The following is a 19594-nucleotide window of genomic DNA, read 5'->3' on the forward strand; positions in this document are numbered from 1 at the left end:
CTGGAAGAAGCTACAGCTACCAAGTATCTTGGTGTTACTGTGGATGACAAACTATCATGGACAGAAACACATAGACTCTCTTTGCAGCAAATTAAGCACAGGGCTGTTTGTGATAAGACGAATAAAAATTTTATGTGACATGACAACAGCTTAAAATAGCCTACCATGCCCTTTTCGAATCACATCTACAATACGGAATTGCTGTCTAGGGTGGTACTACAGCAAGAAATCTCCAACGTGTCCTTGTCCTCCAAAAAAGAGCAATCAGAATTTGAGCAACTTACAATCCAGAGAATCTTGTAGAAAAGCCTTCCCAGGAGCTAAAGATCCTCACAGTACACAATTTTGTACATCCTAGAGGCAATAAAACATGTATATATCAAGATGCCCGAACTAGCAAGCAATGGATCACAAACCCACCAACACAACACCAGGCATGCTCACAACTACTGCCTACCTATACACCATCTCAGCTCTACAGAGAAGAAAACAAGCTACTCTGGGGCAAAGATGTGGAACGCCTTGCCAGAAGAAATGAAGAAAACTGACAAGCTACTTTATGGACAGCGCCTAAAGATCTGGCTACAAGACCGGCCCTTCTATTCTGTAAACGAATTCTTTGACAGAACTTCTAATTTGTAACTAAATGTAAAATGTTACCACAGCATTAGCTCTTACGATAAACTTTATGACACTGTACTTATCTTGAAGATAATGTAATAAAGATATTTTGACTTTGACTTTGACATTGCAAAAAAGGGCTATTCGTCATGTGTTTTGCCTTGAAAGCAGGGAGAGCTGTCGGTAGGTGACTATCCGAAAACGTGTCATAACCTTTTCTCCATTTTGATCTACTCTGTATAAGTTTACACTTTTAAACCTCTCCTGCTCCCATTGTTTCCAGGCAGTCACGGTGCTTCTAACCTCAATTAATTCGCTCTGCCGGTCGGACTCGGTCAAAATACGCGGCGTCTCAACTTACATACGTTCTGTCATTGTAATTAACTATAATTATATATATTAATTATTTTACTATATATTGGTTCAATGAAGTTGATTGTACGAGACCAGGGAGGGGGCACACGGACAGCTGGGCGCTGGGTTGTTTGTTGCGCAGTTACTTGGTGAAGGTCATTGTCTGGCTCGCCGTCACTGCCCCTGCCACTGTGATCACTCCGAACTACATCCTCAATGCCACCAACCACTTCACAAAGCTCTGGTACATCACTACACTCACTTGAATCGTCGCAATCACTACTAATAATGAGATCGATTTCACTGTTACGAAGTGTACGACTACAACCCGCCATTGTTTCCGCACAACTAATATAAATAGCAAAATAATGGAATAAATCTACTGTAAAAGTAAAGTAAATGGTCTCCTGATAGCAAACAACCCGTAGTAGTAAAAACTATTGCTACTCGAGAGCAGCACTTATCGGCTCTAGTAGATAAAGCAGTGCGTGCCGATCTGTGCCGTTTAGGCTGCAGAGGCTATGTTGTGGCCGTGCCGATTCATGCCTTGCGAGCGGGAGAGGGTTAAACATATTCAAGATTTTCCTAGCCACAGAATATATTCTACCAGAAATAAAAACAGTTTGATTGTATCCCATCATAATAATAACATGTTCCTAAAATCAGTAGAATATCTAGGACCTAAAGTTTATAATATATTGCAAGATTATTTTTAACCCAGCCATTCCCTTTCATCTTTTAAAAATAAGCTTAAAAATTTCCTTGTAAAAAACTTTTTTTTATTCACTCTGAATTGTTTTGTCCCACCCACCCATACCAGTAAACCACATCCAGAGTATTGACATTATAATCTGTTGCTTAGTTTCTACTAGTCAGTCAGATTAATTATCACACTGATAATATAAACACATTTTTTGATTACGTTTAGCATTTAGTTGTATTATATATAGCAGTTATGACTATTCTTGATACTCGTAAATATCCATGACAAATAAATGATTTTGATTTGGTTGGAATCAGTTTAAAACCTTTCGCAAATGTCTTTTCTGACAACCTCTGATCATTTGCCAACAGCCATCAAATCCAACTTGCACAAATTTTACCTAAATTCAAATGCTCTGTAAGATTTCCATGCATACTTCCATTTTTTACTTAATTAGCAATGTCATAAATCGTAAAGGATCAATTACATTTTTAATGTAGTAAAATACAAACCATAATATGTTCTGTAACAATTCTGTTTTCTCATATTGTTGGTTTCATGTCTTATCCTTAAATTTTGAACTAATTGATATTTGATAATTGAGGCACAACTTGTTAACAATTAACAAGAGGTTTGTTATAACCTCTTTCTTGAACGTTACTTATTAATTTTCTTTCCACACCAAACTGTGTGTTGGTAGTACTCAAATTTTATTACAACTGGTTTCGCTATACAAGATAAAAAAATTATGCCTGTTTTACATACAAACAAGCTTAACCACTCCAATCATTTACTTAAATTTGTTGTGTGTATGTTATCTGCTAATATACCTTGATAATTATTAAATATATGTTTGACATTTTAAATTTAAAAGTGTTTCTACATAAAAAAGCAAGCTACTTTGAGAAAAAAGAATTTTCTCATAAATTATCATAAGAATTTTGATGATACTTTTATGCACATCAATCGGTAACTTCAATTTGTTTTTAATTTTTACTATTATTTACATCCAACACATTTTGCAATTTAAAATGTTTATGCCTAATTTTTTCAATATTTATATTTAGCCAGTGAGCACAAAGGTGGTCTACACCTCTAGATGGCCACTGACCTGAGACCAGGTATGAGAGCTGTCGTGATGGTACTCTTGGAGAGCGAGCAGTAGACTGCGTTGTTGAAGGCTTGCACCAGTGCTAACGCTAGGTCCAACCGCCGGCTCTGGTTGGTTAGCTGTAGCGTGTATGCGGCCGTAGCTGCCAGCTGCGGTACCACAACTGTGACAACACAGCCAATGTCAATCACAATACTAAAATCTAAATTGAATGTGATCTAAAAAGTGTGGCATAAATCATTTATGTCTAGAAAAAGATTATAGTTTTCTGCAGTTGTTCTCAGTTAGTTATCAATTGCGTCTCTTCACAAACTGGCATAGAAAATAATTCCTAAAGAAGTGTTTGAAAATGAATGTGTTCATCTCACAAGATTTGTTCTGCTACATAGATATTTAATAATCAGTATAATACACACATCAATGCTTCAGTCAATAGGAACTATTCTACTATTCTCCACTGATTCTGCTTGTCACATGAACCAAAAAAACATGAAGACATGAATTCCTCCAAGGTTTAGCATATCAACACACCAAAATCAAAATAGAGCTTTGACTCCAGTGATAAGCTGAAATGCTAATCACTCACTTTTTGGGAGGAATACAAATTTTAATTTAACAACAGCAACTGATCTGTGATTAAATATCAATGGTTTGTCCTGGATTGATTAAGTGACCCATTAAATTATTGCTGACATGCAAATCATTCCAAAGTACCAGTTTCAGTCAAAGTATCCAATAAAAGTTCTAGATTTGGATCACAATAAGAATTTTAAAAGCTTGTTTAATTTTCCATGACACAATAGGTTTGAGACGATTATAAAAAAATTCTGATCAGAATTCGCAACAAACCCAGCTGTACTCTGTAGCAAATAGTTAATAGTTACCATCGTCTCAGAACCAAGTTTCACACCAGGACATGATGCGACCCAGTGTTGCCACCACCTGTACTATGTAGTAATAATTACTAGTTACTCACCATCGTCTCGGAATCAACTGCCACACCGGGACACGATGCGACCCAGTGTTGCCACCACCTGTACTATGTAGTAATAATTACTAGTTACTCACCATCGTCTCGGAACCAACTGTCACACCGGGACTCGATGCGACCCAGTGTTGCCACCACCTGTACTATGTAGTAATAATTACTAGTTACTCACCATCGTCTCGGAACCAACTGTCACACCGGGACACGATGCAACCCAGTGTTGCCACCACCTGTACTATGTAGTAATAATTACTAGTTACTCACCATCGTCTCGGAACCAACTGTCACACCGGGACACGATGCGACCCAGTGTTGCCATCACCTGTACTATGTAGTAATAATTACTAGTTACTCACCATCGTCTCGGAACCAACTGTCACACCGGGACACGATGCGACCCAGTGTTGCCACCACCTGTACTATGTAGTAATAATTACTAGTTACTCACCATCGTCTCGGAACCAACTGTCACACCGGGACACGATGCGACCCAGTGTTGCCACCACCTGTACTATGTAGTAATAATTACTAGTTACTCACCATCGTCTCGGAACCAACTGTCACACCGGGACACGATGCGACCCAGTGTTGCCACCACCTGTACTATGTAGTAATAATTACTAGTTACTCACCATCGTCTCGGAACCAACTGTCACACCGGGACACGATGCGACCCAGTGTTGCCACCAGCTGTAGCAGTGCCGGGTGACTGTCTCGGGCCGTTGGGTCACTGAGAAGTGATTGCAGTTGAAAGTACGTTTTATCCTCTACCTGTCAAACGAAGGTAAAGTCTTGTCAGGATTTGCTTGCCAATGTCTGACAATCCTAAAATGCTTTATTAGGTAAGGAGAGATAGATAGTAATAAACGGAAGCGAAAGATACCTTGCAACTAAGTTCAAAGGTAAATCTCATTATTCATCCAATTGCTATCCAGTAAGTAGATTACATTTTGATATAAACAAACAAAGTACTAGAAGAACATTGTATTGTATAAATTTGAAAGTGGCACCAAAATACTATTTTGCAACATAGTCACTTCACAAATTTAGAAACTTATCATAGTAGTGAACTAGTTTTTAAATTCTAGCGTTATAAAATTCTGCTGCCTGAGACTTTAACCGGGTAGTCACACCCTCCCGCAGTTCTATGTTGACATCAAAGCATAGCGTCACAAGCCAGATCATTGCTGGAAACAGGTGGTAGTCGGTAGCAAGGACCAGACTGTAAGGCGGATATGGAAACACCTCCCACTTAAAAGCATCCAAGAGCCTGGTTTTCCGTGTGTGGTCGGTCTTACACAAAATTAATGGTACTGTAACTTCAGCATAACAATTTCGTTTAACAAACTCCTTAAAATTTGTGGAAAACTAAATGAGAGTTCTGTTATTGTGAATTAGCGGTTTTCTTTAATATTCTAATCGACTTTAGAGACAATTTCATCGGTCACAATGCTTGGCCGTTTACTTCATTTGTCATCATGCACATTAGTTCTGCTATTTTTAAACTTAATGCATCACTGACGCACTCAATCTATACTATTCCCATAAACTTCACAGAGTTGGTGATAAATTACAATTGGTTTATTGTGCTTAGCCAATTAAAAAACCATATTACCAACCACTCTTCACAACTCACAGGATTTTCAACTGCATTGCACATTTTAAACTGCTATTGTAAAACAAGGAGCAACAGTAACCTCTCAATAGCACGGCTGGATAACCACTGAACAGAGAAACCCCCTGACATCAAAATGGCTGTGATAGTTTCGCTCCTAGCGGCTACAGAGCAAAACGTAATCTACTTTCTGGACAATTTACACTGTGTACATAATTTAGTGACAAGAACAAAAATAAGTTATTACATAGCATTCTTTATGTTAGCTCAATTTACCTTACCAGAATATTTCAACCTGTAAATTCCTCAAAGATATGTCTTATCAAAGAAATACTCGTTCTATTTTAATTTTTACTTTTTAATAATACCTTAAGATTTATTTGTCCACAAGATAAATTAAAGAAATTTTGCTATATGTCTTCTTTTACTAAATAGCTTAACATAATTTGATACAGATATTTCATTAAAATATATAAAATAGCATAATTTTGTATAATTTATATACGTAATGACATATTATGTACAGTCAATTTTAAGAGGCAGGTAATCTCGTATGCAGGTATCGAGGCATATGCAGATGACACTGCAATTTGCTATATAGGGTATGATCAAAATACTTTTACAAACAATTTATTCTGTACCACTTACATACAACTTTCACCAAAACAAAATGGTAAATACAGTACAAAGTGAATGTTGACAAATAATCAAACTAAGAAAGTTTTTTTAAATTTTATCCCTTAGGACAAGAAGCTTATAAATTGCACTTAGTTCTAAAAGGACTTTAGCGCTGCTTCCAGAGTGACAGGATATTCTGGATGGGTAAGGTTGGGGTATAGGCCGCATCCTGTGGAGATCCATGAGGAAGAATTTTGGGAATTTATCTGTCATGTCTCGTTTGAAGAAGAGGAAGCCAGCTCTGTACCAGCCTCTCTAGTCAAGGCGGGAAGGGGTGACACACCCTAATATCTAGGCTAGCAACAGCCCTTAACATTTAAGAAACCCCACCAAACTCCAACAGTTATCTCCTGCAATAGACTACTACTATCGATCTACATTTACACCCTTACAAATTTTACCAAAAAAAATAGCAAATACAGTACAGAATATTAACCAAAAGTCAAAATTCATTACTTGGTGTATAAAAATTAACTACTGAATTACCTCTTTATTTGTTGAATATTCTATCAAAGTCCCAAAGACTGGAATGGTTGCAGTTTTCACGGTACTGTAAAGAAAAGTTTACAGGATTTAAATTGGAAATGTAAAATAGAATTATCGTTATCATTATTCAGATACAACAAAATGTTTGCACACAGCTTTAATTGTGACACATAAACAATATTTATCTTATTCCATTCTACCAGTTTTCTCTATTGGATTGGCATATTATTATACAATCCTAAAAAGAAAAGACGATACAACTCTTGACACCATTTGCACACAAAGTGTCGTACAACACTGGGTAGAATCCTTGTCCTTTGTCTTCTACTAACCTATTAACACTATTAACTTTAACATTGTGGTTCATACAGTTTAAATGTTTATCCCATTGAGGTTCAGGTCAAAAAATCTGAGTGAGTCGGACTTGTAATATAACTATGTACATTGTATCCAATATATATTTATGTTTTAAGTACATTATTTATGTTCAAAGTAATATTTTGCACCTGAAAAAACAATCACAACAACTTTATTTTAAATAAAATGTTTTGTTGACAAACAATCATTGTTTTTTAATGGAGTAAACATCATTATTTATTTTCCATAACATTATTAGTACATTATTTGGTTATTTGTAAACACTTATTACTCGTAAACTACACACGCATAAAAGTTTACACACACATTTTACTACGATGATGTAATTATCCGAATAACGATAACTAATATTGAAAGGAAACTGGCATTATCTATTACTTCATGACGAGCATTAAAAAAGTCTCCTTCGCATAAATAATGGCTGTCTAAAAATCGTTAGACCGATCCCGAGTGTTTAACGAACTTTTACCAACTCACTTTAAAAAGATAACAGAACTTCACACATTTGTCACTCTTATATTACAAAAATAAAACACTCCATTTCAAAAACTGGAATTTGTTCTCACCTTCAGATTTACAAATCCAAAGACATAAGGTTAGGCATGCACAAAAAAATAATTAACAAACCAACAACACGTAGGAATGGACAAGCCAATGTAAACTTGACTATAGCAAGAGTCTACACGCTTAAACTTGTCTTAGGTTTTGTTGTGACACTTGAAGGAACAGATTCCAGTTCTTGAATTATAGTGCAAATAACTCAACAAAAACCTCACATAAAATAATGACACTGTAAGAACCATAAAGTGTTATTTTCTAATGTAAAATTATACCACAGCCACTTCTATTCAGTATTTTGTCATGAATAAATAATATATTTTCTTTAACTTGCTGATTTATAGGCTGCACTGGTAGCAGTAGACTTAAAACAGACTACAGCTCGTGCCCTGTCACTCACCACACGTATAAGAAAATTGCCTTACTTCTCTATCCAACTACTGATCCGTAGAGGATGTACCACATAATGTGACTGTTCCAATGGTGGAGAAGGAACTATCCAGCTGATACTCACATGTCAGGATCACTTGCTAATGTGATGAGAGCAGGGACGATGCGGTTGGTAGTCATGGACTCTCCTACACAGCGTATGGCGTGTCCAAACATGGTGGCTGTTACTGCTCGCACGGAGGGCCGAGGGTGTACCACTCCTGTAGGCACAAATCAAGTGCTACAAAGCTTGAATACAATCAAAATAGTTGTGATTTAGATCTAATTAAGTTCGGTCTTGTTTGGCTAGTGACATTGGACAGCATGTACGTGATTTCAATTTACATTTAGTACATACAGTACTAATTTGTTGGTTGGTAGAAATAAAAACACCCCAAAACAGCAAAAAGACCTTACATTGTTCCTTGAGTAGTTCTAATAAACATAAATATCAAACTATACAAAGTACCTTCCCACAGTGCGGTCATGAGGGTTTCGTGTAAAGCTGGAACTTTGGACAGCTGAGAAACGCTGACCTGCAGACAGTCTACAGGGGCGCCACACAACGCCAGGGACAACAGGAATCTCTGGACAGTGTTGCCAACTTCTCCCACCTCACTCTGCCAACATAGACGTTAACATTAGTACAGATAGCAAAGTGTTCATTTGTAAGAATTTACTCTGTTGACTTTTTACTCCTATAATTGGAAAAAGTGAGATAAGAAAAAATATATATCATTGTATGAGATATGCACCTAAATCATGCAAACTATTCTGTGTATTTGGGACTATCCCACTTAAAGAAAATGGTTTTTACTACAATGGCTCTCTGTATAGGTCCACATATTTTACTTAAAACTTTATTCTTGACAGTTACTAGTTCCTTTACTGCTTTTTTGACAAGCGTCCTAGTAGTCTTCCATAAAAAAGGATTGGCGTAGAATCTTATGCATTCTCTATTTTATATGTTCGTTCTGTTCTAAATTTCCAGATGCTCATTATACCTAGATATCAAATTCATCAATTATTTAATATAAACTACTATAACACTACTAAATTTATTAATTTAACATCCTCGACCGTGCATATGTAACTATTTCGGCCAGTTAGAAAATGTAATAATCTAAAACGCATTTGATCCCTATTAGTTCGGATTTACAGAAATCTACTTTAATTTTTGCTGCAATGAACCCACCTGTACGGGAGCGACCACTGCCAGAAGATACACAGGTATAAGTGAGAGGTTAGGCCAGTCCTTGTCCAAATTGACTAATCTTGACTCCAGAATGTTCAGCCTTTCTGAGAATATAGGCTTGATCTGAAACATTACGTACAGTAATTATAAAACGTACATGATGAGTTTGAACATGTTGAACCTTAGATCTGTGCAATGGTATACGTCCAACATTGTCACATCGTTTGCTCTTAGCAAACTTATTTCTTTTTAAATCATCAAACCTACAGTATCTCCTATAATTTGTTTTTTTTTTCTAAAAAAGATGTATATAAATATTATGTTGAAATAAATGCTACACAAATCTTTATGCATTGTAAAAAAGATTTGTTTTAATAATTTACCATAAAAATTCTATATTTTTTGTATAATTAAAAATGTTTTGAAGAAAATCCAAAATATAAAACTGTCCTGTATAAAAAGGAATATAAATAATAGTTTTGATATATGAAATCAAACTTTTAAACCAATTATTATATACTAACTTGTTCTAATAAAAAATATAAGGCTGAACTAATAGTAATTTTTAGCCAATAATTTATACTCCTAATATTATTGTATAAACAATCGGTTACACACAATAAATTACATTTTGTAGTTAAACATGTCTATTTTTAGGCAATAAGAATCTATTTTTATTTTTCATAGACAGTTAAAAGAAAACTTTCCATGGAATCAAACACTTCTAAACACAATAATTGAAAACCACCTGAAAATTAGAAATTGTATTGTAATATTCTGTAGTTTTCAAGGTTCTAGTTCCCATTACTATGGTATGTAGGCTATCAAAATACATGAAATATACAAGAAAAGTCAAAAACATAAGGATGGTAAAAATTAAAATATAAATTGCCACTCCTATTCTTACCATTTCAAACTTTATTTTTCAACATAAAAATAAATGATATATCTTTTATTTTTGGGTTCTTTTCTGACAGAAGATACTAATTAGACAGTTTATTTCTTGATACTAAAAAGTATCTTGTCCTTTTTTGAGAGTCTAAAACTCTTTTTGAAAAATAGCAGAGTTATATCACAACAGACCAGTGTTGGTTACCAGTGGTGGGTGGGAAACAGTGCCTAGCGACTTGTCTTTATAATAATAATACTATTTTAATACACTGTAACACACAATGACAAAAAGATAAATCGGTACACGCAGACTGTCATGTGTCATACAGTGATGGCTATGGCTAATCAAAGACATGTTGAGGAGGCATTACAGTGATCTGGACAGTGGTGAGGCAAGTTAATAGGAAAGTTAATGGAAAGGTGGGCAAAGGGTTAATACTCCTTCGTCTACTTTTAGAAATTCTAGCTCAGAAATAATGTACGATGGACACAAATAATTTGAATTATCCTAACAAAATATGAACTAACCACTATATTTAAACACCATTCGTGATACAAAAATCAAGGGATCAAATTTAAACCATTTGAAATATCCACATTCCACTGGACTAACATTAATCAGCACACTTTTCGATAATATATTAAAAATAAAACCGGAACACTACTCACCATATTGACAGTGACAGTCTTTCCGAAACCAGCCGTGAGAGATTTGAAGAATGCGATGAAACCATTCAGTAAATCTTCATTAGTTACGTCCACTAGGTCTAAACTGTCCAACAATTTTGGTATCCTGAAGAAAAAAATGAGTTTAAATTAAAATGTAATAATACTGTTGATGACACAACTTATTTTCAGAGATTAGCTGATTCTTCATTGATTTGATACCGTAACATATGAACTCTTCAGCGTATTATACATAATTAAATTTTAATTTTTACCTGAAGTATATATTTTTTTCAAGTGTTACTTAAAATCCCAAGCCATCCCGGTGAAAGGGAGCCATACTGTTCGTAGCCAATGGGTGAGGTGAATAAAAAGAAGTAAATAGTCACAGCAACTACTAAGAAGTAATATCATTGTATTAAAATGAAGTGAACCAAACAAAAGTTACAAACCACCGAGTTTCTCTTACAACTTAGAGCTTATATTGTATTGAGAACCCAAATCAAGTTCCGACCACCGAGTTTCTCTTACAACTTAGAGCTTACATTGTATTGAGAACCCAGTCAAGTTCCGACCACCGAGTTTCTCTTATAACTTAGAGCTTACATTGTAGTCATAGTCATAGATCTTTATTCAAAGCTGTAATATTATAAATACAGTCAGAATAGTGTCACAAATACAGATAGACTAATATCATCACAGATACAGGTTAACCTATCTAAAACCTTATGTTAACTTAACATAAATATTGTTAATTTAAACAACTAAAATCAACTCAAGTTTTATTTTTGTTCAATGGCCCAAGCCCTCAAAAAATTCTTCAAAAGAATAAAATGATCGTGATTTGAGATAATTTTTTAATTTATTTCTAAACGGATTGATTCCTTCAATTTTTTTAATGTCAATAGGAATGTATTGAATAAATCGTGTACTGGCGTATTCAGTTTTCTTTTTAAACAGCTCTAATTTATGATTTTCAAAAATTATACCACTCCTAGTATTATATCTATGAGTGGTATAGTTAGGTATATTTTTAAATTTTGTGTAAGTTATTGTATCGTATATGTATTGACTGTAAACAGTTAAAATTCTTAATTGTGCAAATAAATGTTTAACGGTTGCTTGCCATGGTAAATTTAGAATTAACCGTATTGATTTTTTTGGTAGTATAAGAATTTTTTCAAGGTTTTTATTTGAAGTAGCTCCATATACACTGATCCCGTAGCTTATATGGGAATGTATTAAAGAAAAATAAATTTGTTTTAAAGTATCCTGGTTACAAAGGTTTGCCATTTGCCTAAGGGCGTACAGGCCAGATGATGCTTTTTTTATTATGGTTTGTACATGTTGATTCCAGCTTAAATTTTGATCTATTATTAGACCTAGGAAACAAGTTTCCTCTACCTCCATTATATTTTGGTTATTTATCTTAATGTCATATTGAAAATTAAACTTCGATTGGTGTGTTTTTAAAGGGTATAAAATATGTTTTGCCGGGGTTGTGTATTGAGAACCCTCAAATGTGTATTGAGAACCCAGTCAAGTTCCAACCACAGAGTTTCTCTTATAACTTAGAGCTTACATTGTATTGAGAACCCAGTCAAGTTCCGACCACCGAGTTTCTCTTACAACAACGTCAAAGGCACTCATCACCGAGCCCACCGTGAACTCTCCGTTGTAGAATATTGCAGGATTGGCTAGACCTTGACACAAGTCCGCAAAACCTGAACCTAGAAAAAAAACAATTCATTTTATTGTAAACTCACTGAGGCTACTATTTAACAATCAAATTCAGATGTTAAATATAGAAAACCTGGGATATTCCTTACTACTGTAAATATGCTAATACATTGTCATGTTTTATACTTGTAGTGTTGTACAGCTGTTTACACATGTTCCAGCACTTGTTCTTAGTTGCTTTGTATTCATCATGTGTTAAGTAGATCTTTTGAATAGTTCAGAGTCGGCTGTAGTGAAATGACCTTGAGGTTTCCCCCATAAGAACAATGTTAAACCTCATACACTCCAACGCCCTTTTTGATGGGAGCTGTCTCAATGTAAAGATATAATTAATACACATCCAAAAGCACTGTTTAGTTTTCTGATGTACTTTTTGAATATTTAAACAATAAAATGCAAAAGTTTTTGAGATTTTTCCTTAACATCTTTTTTTATTTAAAAAATAATAAGCATTCTCAGATGCATATCATTATTTAAAGATACAATTATATCTTTAAATAATTATAATAAATAAGAACCACGATAAGCACGGAGCGTGCACCGGGCATTTCAAAGGTTTTTTGTGAACTAAAAATCTCTCCAAGAGACATAATCTATAATATCAGATATAATTGTGTTTGGCGTTTTGGTCAAAGACTACCATTCTAATATAACCATCTATGGTGTGGCAAGGGTTAAAAGTCAAAATACATTGAAATTGAAGATTCCCTGAAAAAATTCCTGAATTAGACTGACATAATTGAGATTAATGCAAACCAAACAATCTCTCATCTCTCTATAAGTTGCAATTTCATTTTAACTGAAATTAAAATTTAATCCTTCAAAAGTTTTAAACTATAAGTAATGTATTTTGCTTAACATTAAGACAATGGTTATAATAATTATTTTTATCACAAAAATTAGTATTGTGGACAATTGTGGTTATTTGACAAATACAAAATGAGGTTATGAGGTAGAAAATTAAGATACTAAGATTAAAAAAGAAATACAAAATCAGTCTAACTGGTCCATTTGTTTGGTCATTCCTGATGCTTAATTACACACATTTACAGTGAATGAAAACATACTTTTTTACATGGTCATAAAAGAGTGAGAAAACGTACGTGGCTCAGCTAGGGGTAGTCCTGGCAGTATTCTACTGGTGACCGTTTCCACAGCGGCCACACTCATCACCAGGTACGGTAGGAGCGATCGTACGGCTGACAGCAGCAGCACACTAGCTCCACCTCCACTGCGCTGAAACACAACACAGCCGAGTTGTGAGTCAGTTTACAACAGTCATAATCATTTATTTAAATATTTTGAATCACGATGAGTATACAACATTTTAGCAAAATCTAAAACCGCGAGGTAAATTGAGTGTGTTTATTTGACAAGACTGGCTCTCCTGTTTAAACCTGTGCACTCGAAAGAAATATTCATAATTTGTTCTTGGAGCTCTACTGGCCGCTGCCATTTTGTCAGAAGCGCAGATTAATGTTTGCCATAATGTGATCTCAGCTTGTATATCCAGCTGTACTGGCCAAGATATAATACGTCCACAGCTTGTAAGACCAACACCACTGCCCACTAAACATAGCAATTATCTTCTAATATTCTCTTTGTTTTATTATGAATTGTGAGTGCTGAAACCCATCGAGCAGCTTTGTTTTAAAGTAATTTTTAGGTAAAGTAGTACATTTAAATTAGCTTATAATTCTTTTCTAAACATTGACTGTGCAAATAAGACGAATGGTGCGTAGTGGGCCTATACACTGAAGTGATAGAAACTCAGAAAATGTCACTAGAAGACAAGTGCAAACTATTTTTGACTATTAATATATATGTATTTATAAAGTTTTATTTCATAAAAAATGTAAAGACGGAAAAATTTTAAATAGTTCATGTCTGTGTATAACACAACAGTAAATGCCTACTTTATAACATTTTATTTACCTCTTTGTTAACAATATACATGTAATAATTAAATTTTCCAAACGTATGTTTATCTTTGTATTAGAAGAATTCATTAAAAATAAATTAAAAATTATTTTTCATTTTTTTCTTAAAACATTTTAAATTACTATGCAAATAACGTGAAGAATATACAAAAGTAATTCCGATCTGGTGAGGCAAACAAGAAATATGGCCGCTGCCAATGAAAGTAGCGTGGCCATCTGTACTTGCCATACGAGTTGCGAGGATTAACTACGGTAAAACTTGGTGTAGCTAGTGCTGCTGGCCTTTTGAGTGTAAAGGGTTAATGAACATGTAGCCACCATATTTACAGTTGAACTTCACCAAGTGTTCCGTGCCTCCATTGGTAAATATATCAAGTTCCATATACCTTGAGAGCAGCGTGAAGCGATGACAGCAGCCTGGTGAGCAACTTATCCTGTAGGTAGTGAAGAGTCAGCGACCACTGGGCGAGGATAGGCAGCAGGATGTGAACTGCAGAGTCCGCCACCGCAGTCGCACTGTCTTGGAGAGCAATAAGTGTCAACTCCTCACACTGGAATAGGAACAAACTGAGTTAAATTAAAGAAATTAGTAGTGGTAATCAAGGACATCATTAAAGTTCGTTTAACTCTCTAACTGGCAACTGCCATGTATACGGCACTAAGCAAAGTTTTGGAAATCGGTTATTATTTGTGTATTTGTGATGTTTCGGTTTAAAACCGAATATCAATCACTGGCAGAATAATCAAGCTATCGATTGAGGTACATTATTACTCAATGAATCAAACTTAATTCCTCTTTGTATGGTTAGAAGAGACATCTTGTGCGAGCAACTGTTTTGACTGTGACCAGCTGACTGGGCCGACTGTCTTATTAGTTCCCCTAATACAACGACGTCTGCTGTCGTTGTGTTTTGGTGTCTGTCTAATTGATTTATTTTTAGTTTATGTTTTGTTTTGGTTATTAGTAATATGGCTGATGAAGTCATACTTAATTTTAGGAACAAATCAATGGAACCAGCATCATTATCAGGCTTGTTCTAGGTTAAATGTTATGTGAACAAAAATTGCTAAAAAGTAAACATTTAAGTAAAGCCACTAAAACTATATATATATATATACAAGCTGTTACCCGCGGCTTCGCACGCAATCTTTAGAACCGAAGTGCTTATATTACTTAGTTAAAAGCAATTATGGTGTAATATGATGGGAGTCCTATACAAATTTTAAAAAGCAAGTAGGCATACATCAGGTACATATTATTTAAGTTCATGGTAAATAATATCAGAGTTTTACTTAATTATTATATCATGTTTGGCAGATGTAGGGGCATTTCTGGTTCTAATTAATTATATACGTAACGTCATAGCTGAATCTGCCTTGTCATCCCGATCAAGAAAACACAAATCTCGGATCACACAGGTCTTAGAAACTTACTTCTGTCAAAAAGCGTATATTTCCAATCCTTGTCATATATTTCAGGTCTAAGATATTTCCAGTACCATAGTAGAGTTTGCCTTGTTGTTCTGACGAAGAAAAAATATATACTTACGTAGGACCGAGATGCCTACTTCGGTTAAAAAGTGCCTACTTAAGACCGTTTAAATTTACTTACCTACTATGTCACAGTTTAGCTTGCCATATTGCCTCGATCAAAATACTATATACGTTCGATTATCTAGTTCTCGGAAATCTGTTTTGGTCAAAATCGTGTTGACATAGTTGACTTTGCCTTGTCCTGATGAAGAAAATACACACACAAGTAGGACTGAAAAGCCTATTACGACCTAGGGGGAAGTCCTACCTACTTCTTATGTACTTTCGGTATAAGAGGAAAATTCTTAATAAAGTTATGCAACATTCCGAAATAATCGTTATTAAAGTTTTGCGTTACACTTGTTTTTTGGACTGTAGCCAGGGAAAGAATGAATCGTTCAGGCATGTTAGTATTCATTTCTCTGTTTTCCCATAAGAATGATTTCACTGTTAAAATGCCATATCACAATGTAAAGGAAGCCCACCAGTTTAAAGTAAATTATGTGAAAACATTCATAACTTTGTTCATTAAGGTTTGTTACTTAACAATGTTTAAATAGTATTTAAAAAAAATTCGATTATTTAAATTCGTCACTGGCGCAATCTGGAGTAAAATGTATATATTATTTTTTATTTACTATGTGCATTACACTATTGATCAAGCACCGTTTACTTAATAATTAATCAATTTTAAATGTAAACATATGTTTCAGCCAATTTGTCGAACTGTAGCTGAAGGTCAACAGCTGTTTAGTGCCAGTTTAATTTGAATTACAAGACGTAAAAAACTACAATTTTTCTGAATTCCAAAATATTCTAGGAAACTTTTCTTTACCTTTTCTTCATAACAACCTTCCTTGGATTTCAATGGACATTTTACAAAAAGAATTAACCAAATTGGTCCAGCCGTTATCGAGATTAGCGCTTACCAACACATTTTGACATTCATTTTTATTTATAAGATATATATATATATATATATATATATATATATATGTATATATTGGGTAAGGGTAAAATCCACTTTTTTTGTTTATTTTTTACTCAAAAAAATATTTCATACATATATGATAAGATAGTGTAAATTTATAAAATATTTAAAAAATTCATATCAAGCGCATTCAAACACCAAAATCTTTTTTTGACATAAGAAAATATTAATGAATATTATTTATTATTATTATTTGGAATATTCTGAAAACAATTATGTATAATACGTTGTATATTTGACAATTTTTGAGAGGTATATAACAATTTAATGTCATTCTTACAAACGGCTAAAAATAAGGTGCCAGTACAGGACCAGACACCACCAGTTCGAGGGTTAACTTCTGTTAGCTTGAATTGAGCCAAAATAGTTTTATTTCCTACCAGTTGGATTTGGAATAAAAATATCAACTGTCAAGACATTTTTAAATACTACACTTTAAGATCGAAAGCAACAGAAAAATAGTTTATTTCTCTGGTTTTAATGTTCCAACTTTAACTTGATCGCTGAAACAAACCGTTGAAACCAATGAAATAATCTTTTCTAAATTTATTGCACGTATTTTTTGCTTCAAATGAAGACGATTTATTTTATTGACCTAATGCCATTTTTCACTTTACCTGAGTATACTTGTCGGTGTCAGCCATCACTGCCACTATAAGGGCGAGACTGCGGACGCAGGACACACGAACAGTTTCCTCCCTGTCCTCCCCCAGTAGCTGTTGCAGTATGGACAGCAATAAGGAGTTACGCAGACCTGCCTGCAACATCCAAGATTGTTATTTGTGAGTTGCACAGGTAATACCCCTTCAACGTTTTCACATAAAAGTCTCGCTTGGCAAACCTGTGTGATGCAATGATTTCATGTGAACGCCATTTCATACTTTTGTGTAGACAATATTCTTATGTGATATATCAGCTTTAGTCAAAGTTGTTTTTTGTCTCACTAGACAGAAGACATAATATCACTTCTTTGTTTTATTTCTAAATGCGTTTTCTTTATCAACTGGCTATTTTTCAACCAATCAGATGACTTAAATCAGCTGATTGTTTCAACATTTTAGAACACATGTTTAATATTGTTCAAAACAGCTCGGTTTCATTATACCTTGTTTTATACATTTATCATTATACATTGTCGAAATATAATAATGTTAGTCAATTCAGTTTATAGGACTAAACTAAATATTATTATAATGTACAATAAGTGTGAAATAGTGTGCCAGGAGCGTTGAAGCTACGAGGGCTATCCAGAAAATAGATTACGTTTAGCTCTGTAGCCGCTAGTGGCAGGACATCGTGGCCATTTTGATGTCAGGGCGTTTCTCTGTTCAGTGCCTATCCAGCCGTGCTAGTGAGAGGCTAATGTTGCTCCGTGTTTTACAATAGCAGTTTAAAATGTGTGATACAATTTTAAATCCCACAAGTTGTGAAGCATGGTCAGTAATACGGTTTTTGTTGGCTAAGCACAATAAACTAATTAAGATTTATCACCAATTCTGTGAAGTTTATGAGAACGATGTGATTAGTGAAGATGGAATGCGCCAATTGTGTATTAGATTTAAAAATGGCCGAACTAATGTGCATGATCACAACGAAATGGACAGCCAAGCATTGTGACAGAATCGTCTCTAAAGTCGATGAGAAGATTAAAGAAGACTGCTGATTCAGAATAACGGAACTCTCACTTAGTTTTCCTCAAATTTCAAGGCGTTTGTTACAAGAAACAGTTACGTAGAAGTTAGGTTACCATAAATTTTGTGCAAGATGGGTACCGATCACACATGGCAAATCGAACTCAGAAATCCTGGATACTTTTAAGTGGGAAGTGTTTCCACATCCGCCTCACATGCATTTTTTCTGAATAAGAGGACAAATTATATATTTATGTATGAATCCGCTATGAAAAAATCTTTCACAGCAAGATTAATATGAATTAAATTGGACACAACCTTTTTTGTGACGATAGAGAAAATGCTTATTCCACTGGTGTGTGGGAATCGCACTCACTAAAAACCCAACACATCCAGGCATCACTCGGTAGTGTAACAGTATGAGACTATTATGTGTGTGACAACAAGTGCCAATTATATACTGTGTTAATCAAGTTCTTTTTAGTGTTTTAGAAAGAAAAGTGTACAGGGTGTTTTGGCTAAGTATTTAAATAATTTTGAGATGGTAAATTTTACTCCATAAATTCAAGTATTAGGGATAAATGACATTGTTAAAAAAACTCACCTATACAATTCACTCAATCACATGTTTTGTGACTGTTGGATTAACTGTGGTTTATTATTTAAAAAGCTCAGGGTTGTGAAAATCACTGCAAGTAGTTAAGATTTTATTAAAAACTAACACTCCTTCCAGTGTCTCCAATAAGGAAATAATAGTATTAACAATCTCTTAGTTTTATTTTTGATAAGAAGTTATAACCTGCATTTGATAACTGTGGTAGTTTCCTGTCTGAGACTATTCCATCCCCAACCACAGCACAACCGAACTTTGACATTGACAATTGATAAAGCTTTGACTATTATCTTGATTGTGTTGACCTTGAAACTTGGACCGAGGTTGTTTAATACATCTTGTGTTTATCTGATAACGAACAAGTTTGATTACTTGCAATCCCTAAACTATTATTCCTAACTAACTTAATATCTATTCCCAAGTATTTCTTTTCTGCCAGAAATATTATACAAATATATTTCAATAACTCTTCA

At 34.4% G+C, this 19594-nt stretch overlaps 1 protein-coding gene across 1 annotated transcript in view; it reads right to left on the bottom strand.

The window, feature by feature from the left end:
- Nucleotides 1–19594, bottom strand: part of LOC124353536 (RAB11-binding protein RELCH homolog) — a 75441-nt gene that overhangs the window by 11769 nt on the left and 44078 nt on the right. The window contains exons 11-21 of the mRNA XM_046803420.1: nucleotides 17495–17635; nucleotides 14740–14904; nucleotides 13517–13649; nucleotides 12256–12403; nucleotides 10677–10800; nucleotides 9117–9239; nucleotides 8391–8541; nucleotides 8007–8142; nucleotides 6557–6620; nucleotides 4410–4548; nucleotides 2790–2952 (exon numbers count right to left, since the gene is read on the bottom strand). Coding sequence (XP_046659376.1) covers nucleotides 2790–2952; nucleotides 4410–4548; nucleotides 6557–6620; nucleotides 8007–8142; nucleotides 8391–8541; nucleotides 9117–9239; nucleotides 10677–10800; nucleotides 12256–12403; nucleotides 13517–13649; nucleotides 14740–14904; nucleotides 17495–17635 — 1487 coding nt within the window. The remainder of the gene's footprint in view (nucleotides 1–2789; nucleotides 2953–4409; nucleotides 4549–6556; nucleotides 6621–8006; nucleotides 8143–8390; nucleotides 8542–9116; nucleotides 9240–10676; nucleotides 10801–12255; nucleotides 12404–13516; nucleotides 13650–14739; nucleotides 14905–17494; nucleotides 17636–19594) is intronic.

Source organism: Homalodisca vitripennis, chromosome 2, assembly GCF_021130785.1.
Source record: "Homalodisca vitripennis isolate AUS2020 chromosome 2, UT_GWSS_2.1, whole genome shotgun sequence".
In the NCBI taxonomy this organism is placed as follows: domain Eukaryota; kingdom Metazoa; phylum Arthropoda; class Insecta; order Hemiptera; family Cicadellidae; genus Homalodisca; species Homalodisca vitripennis.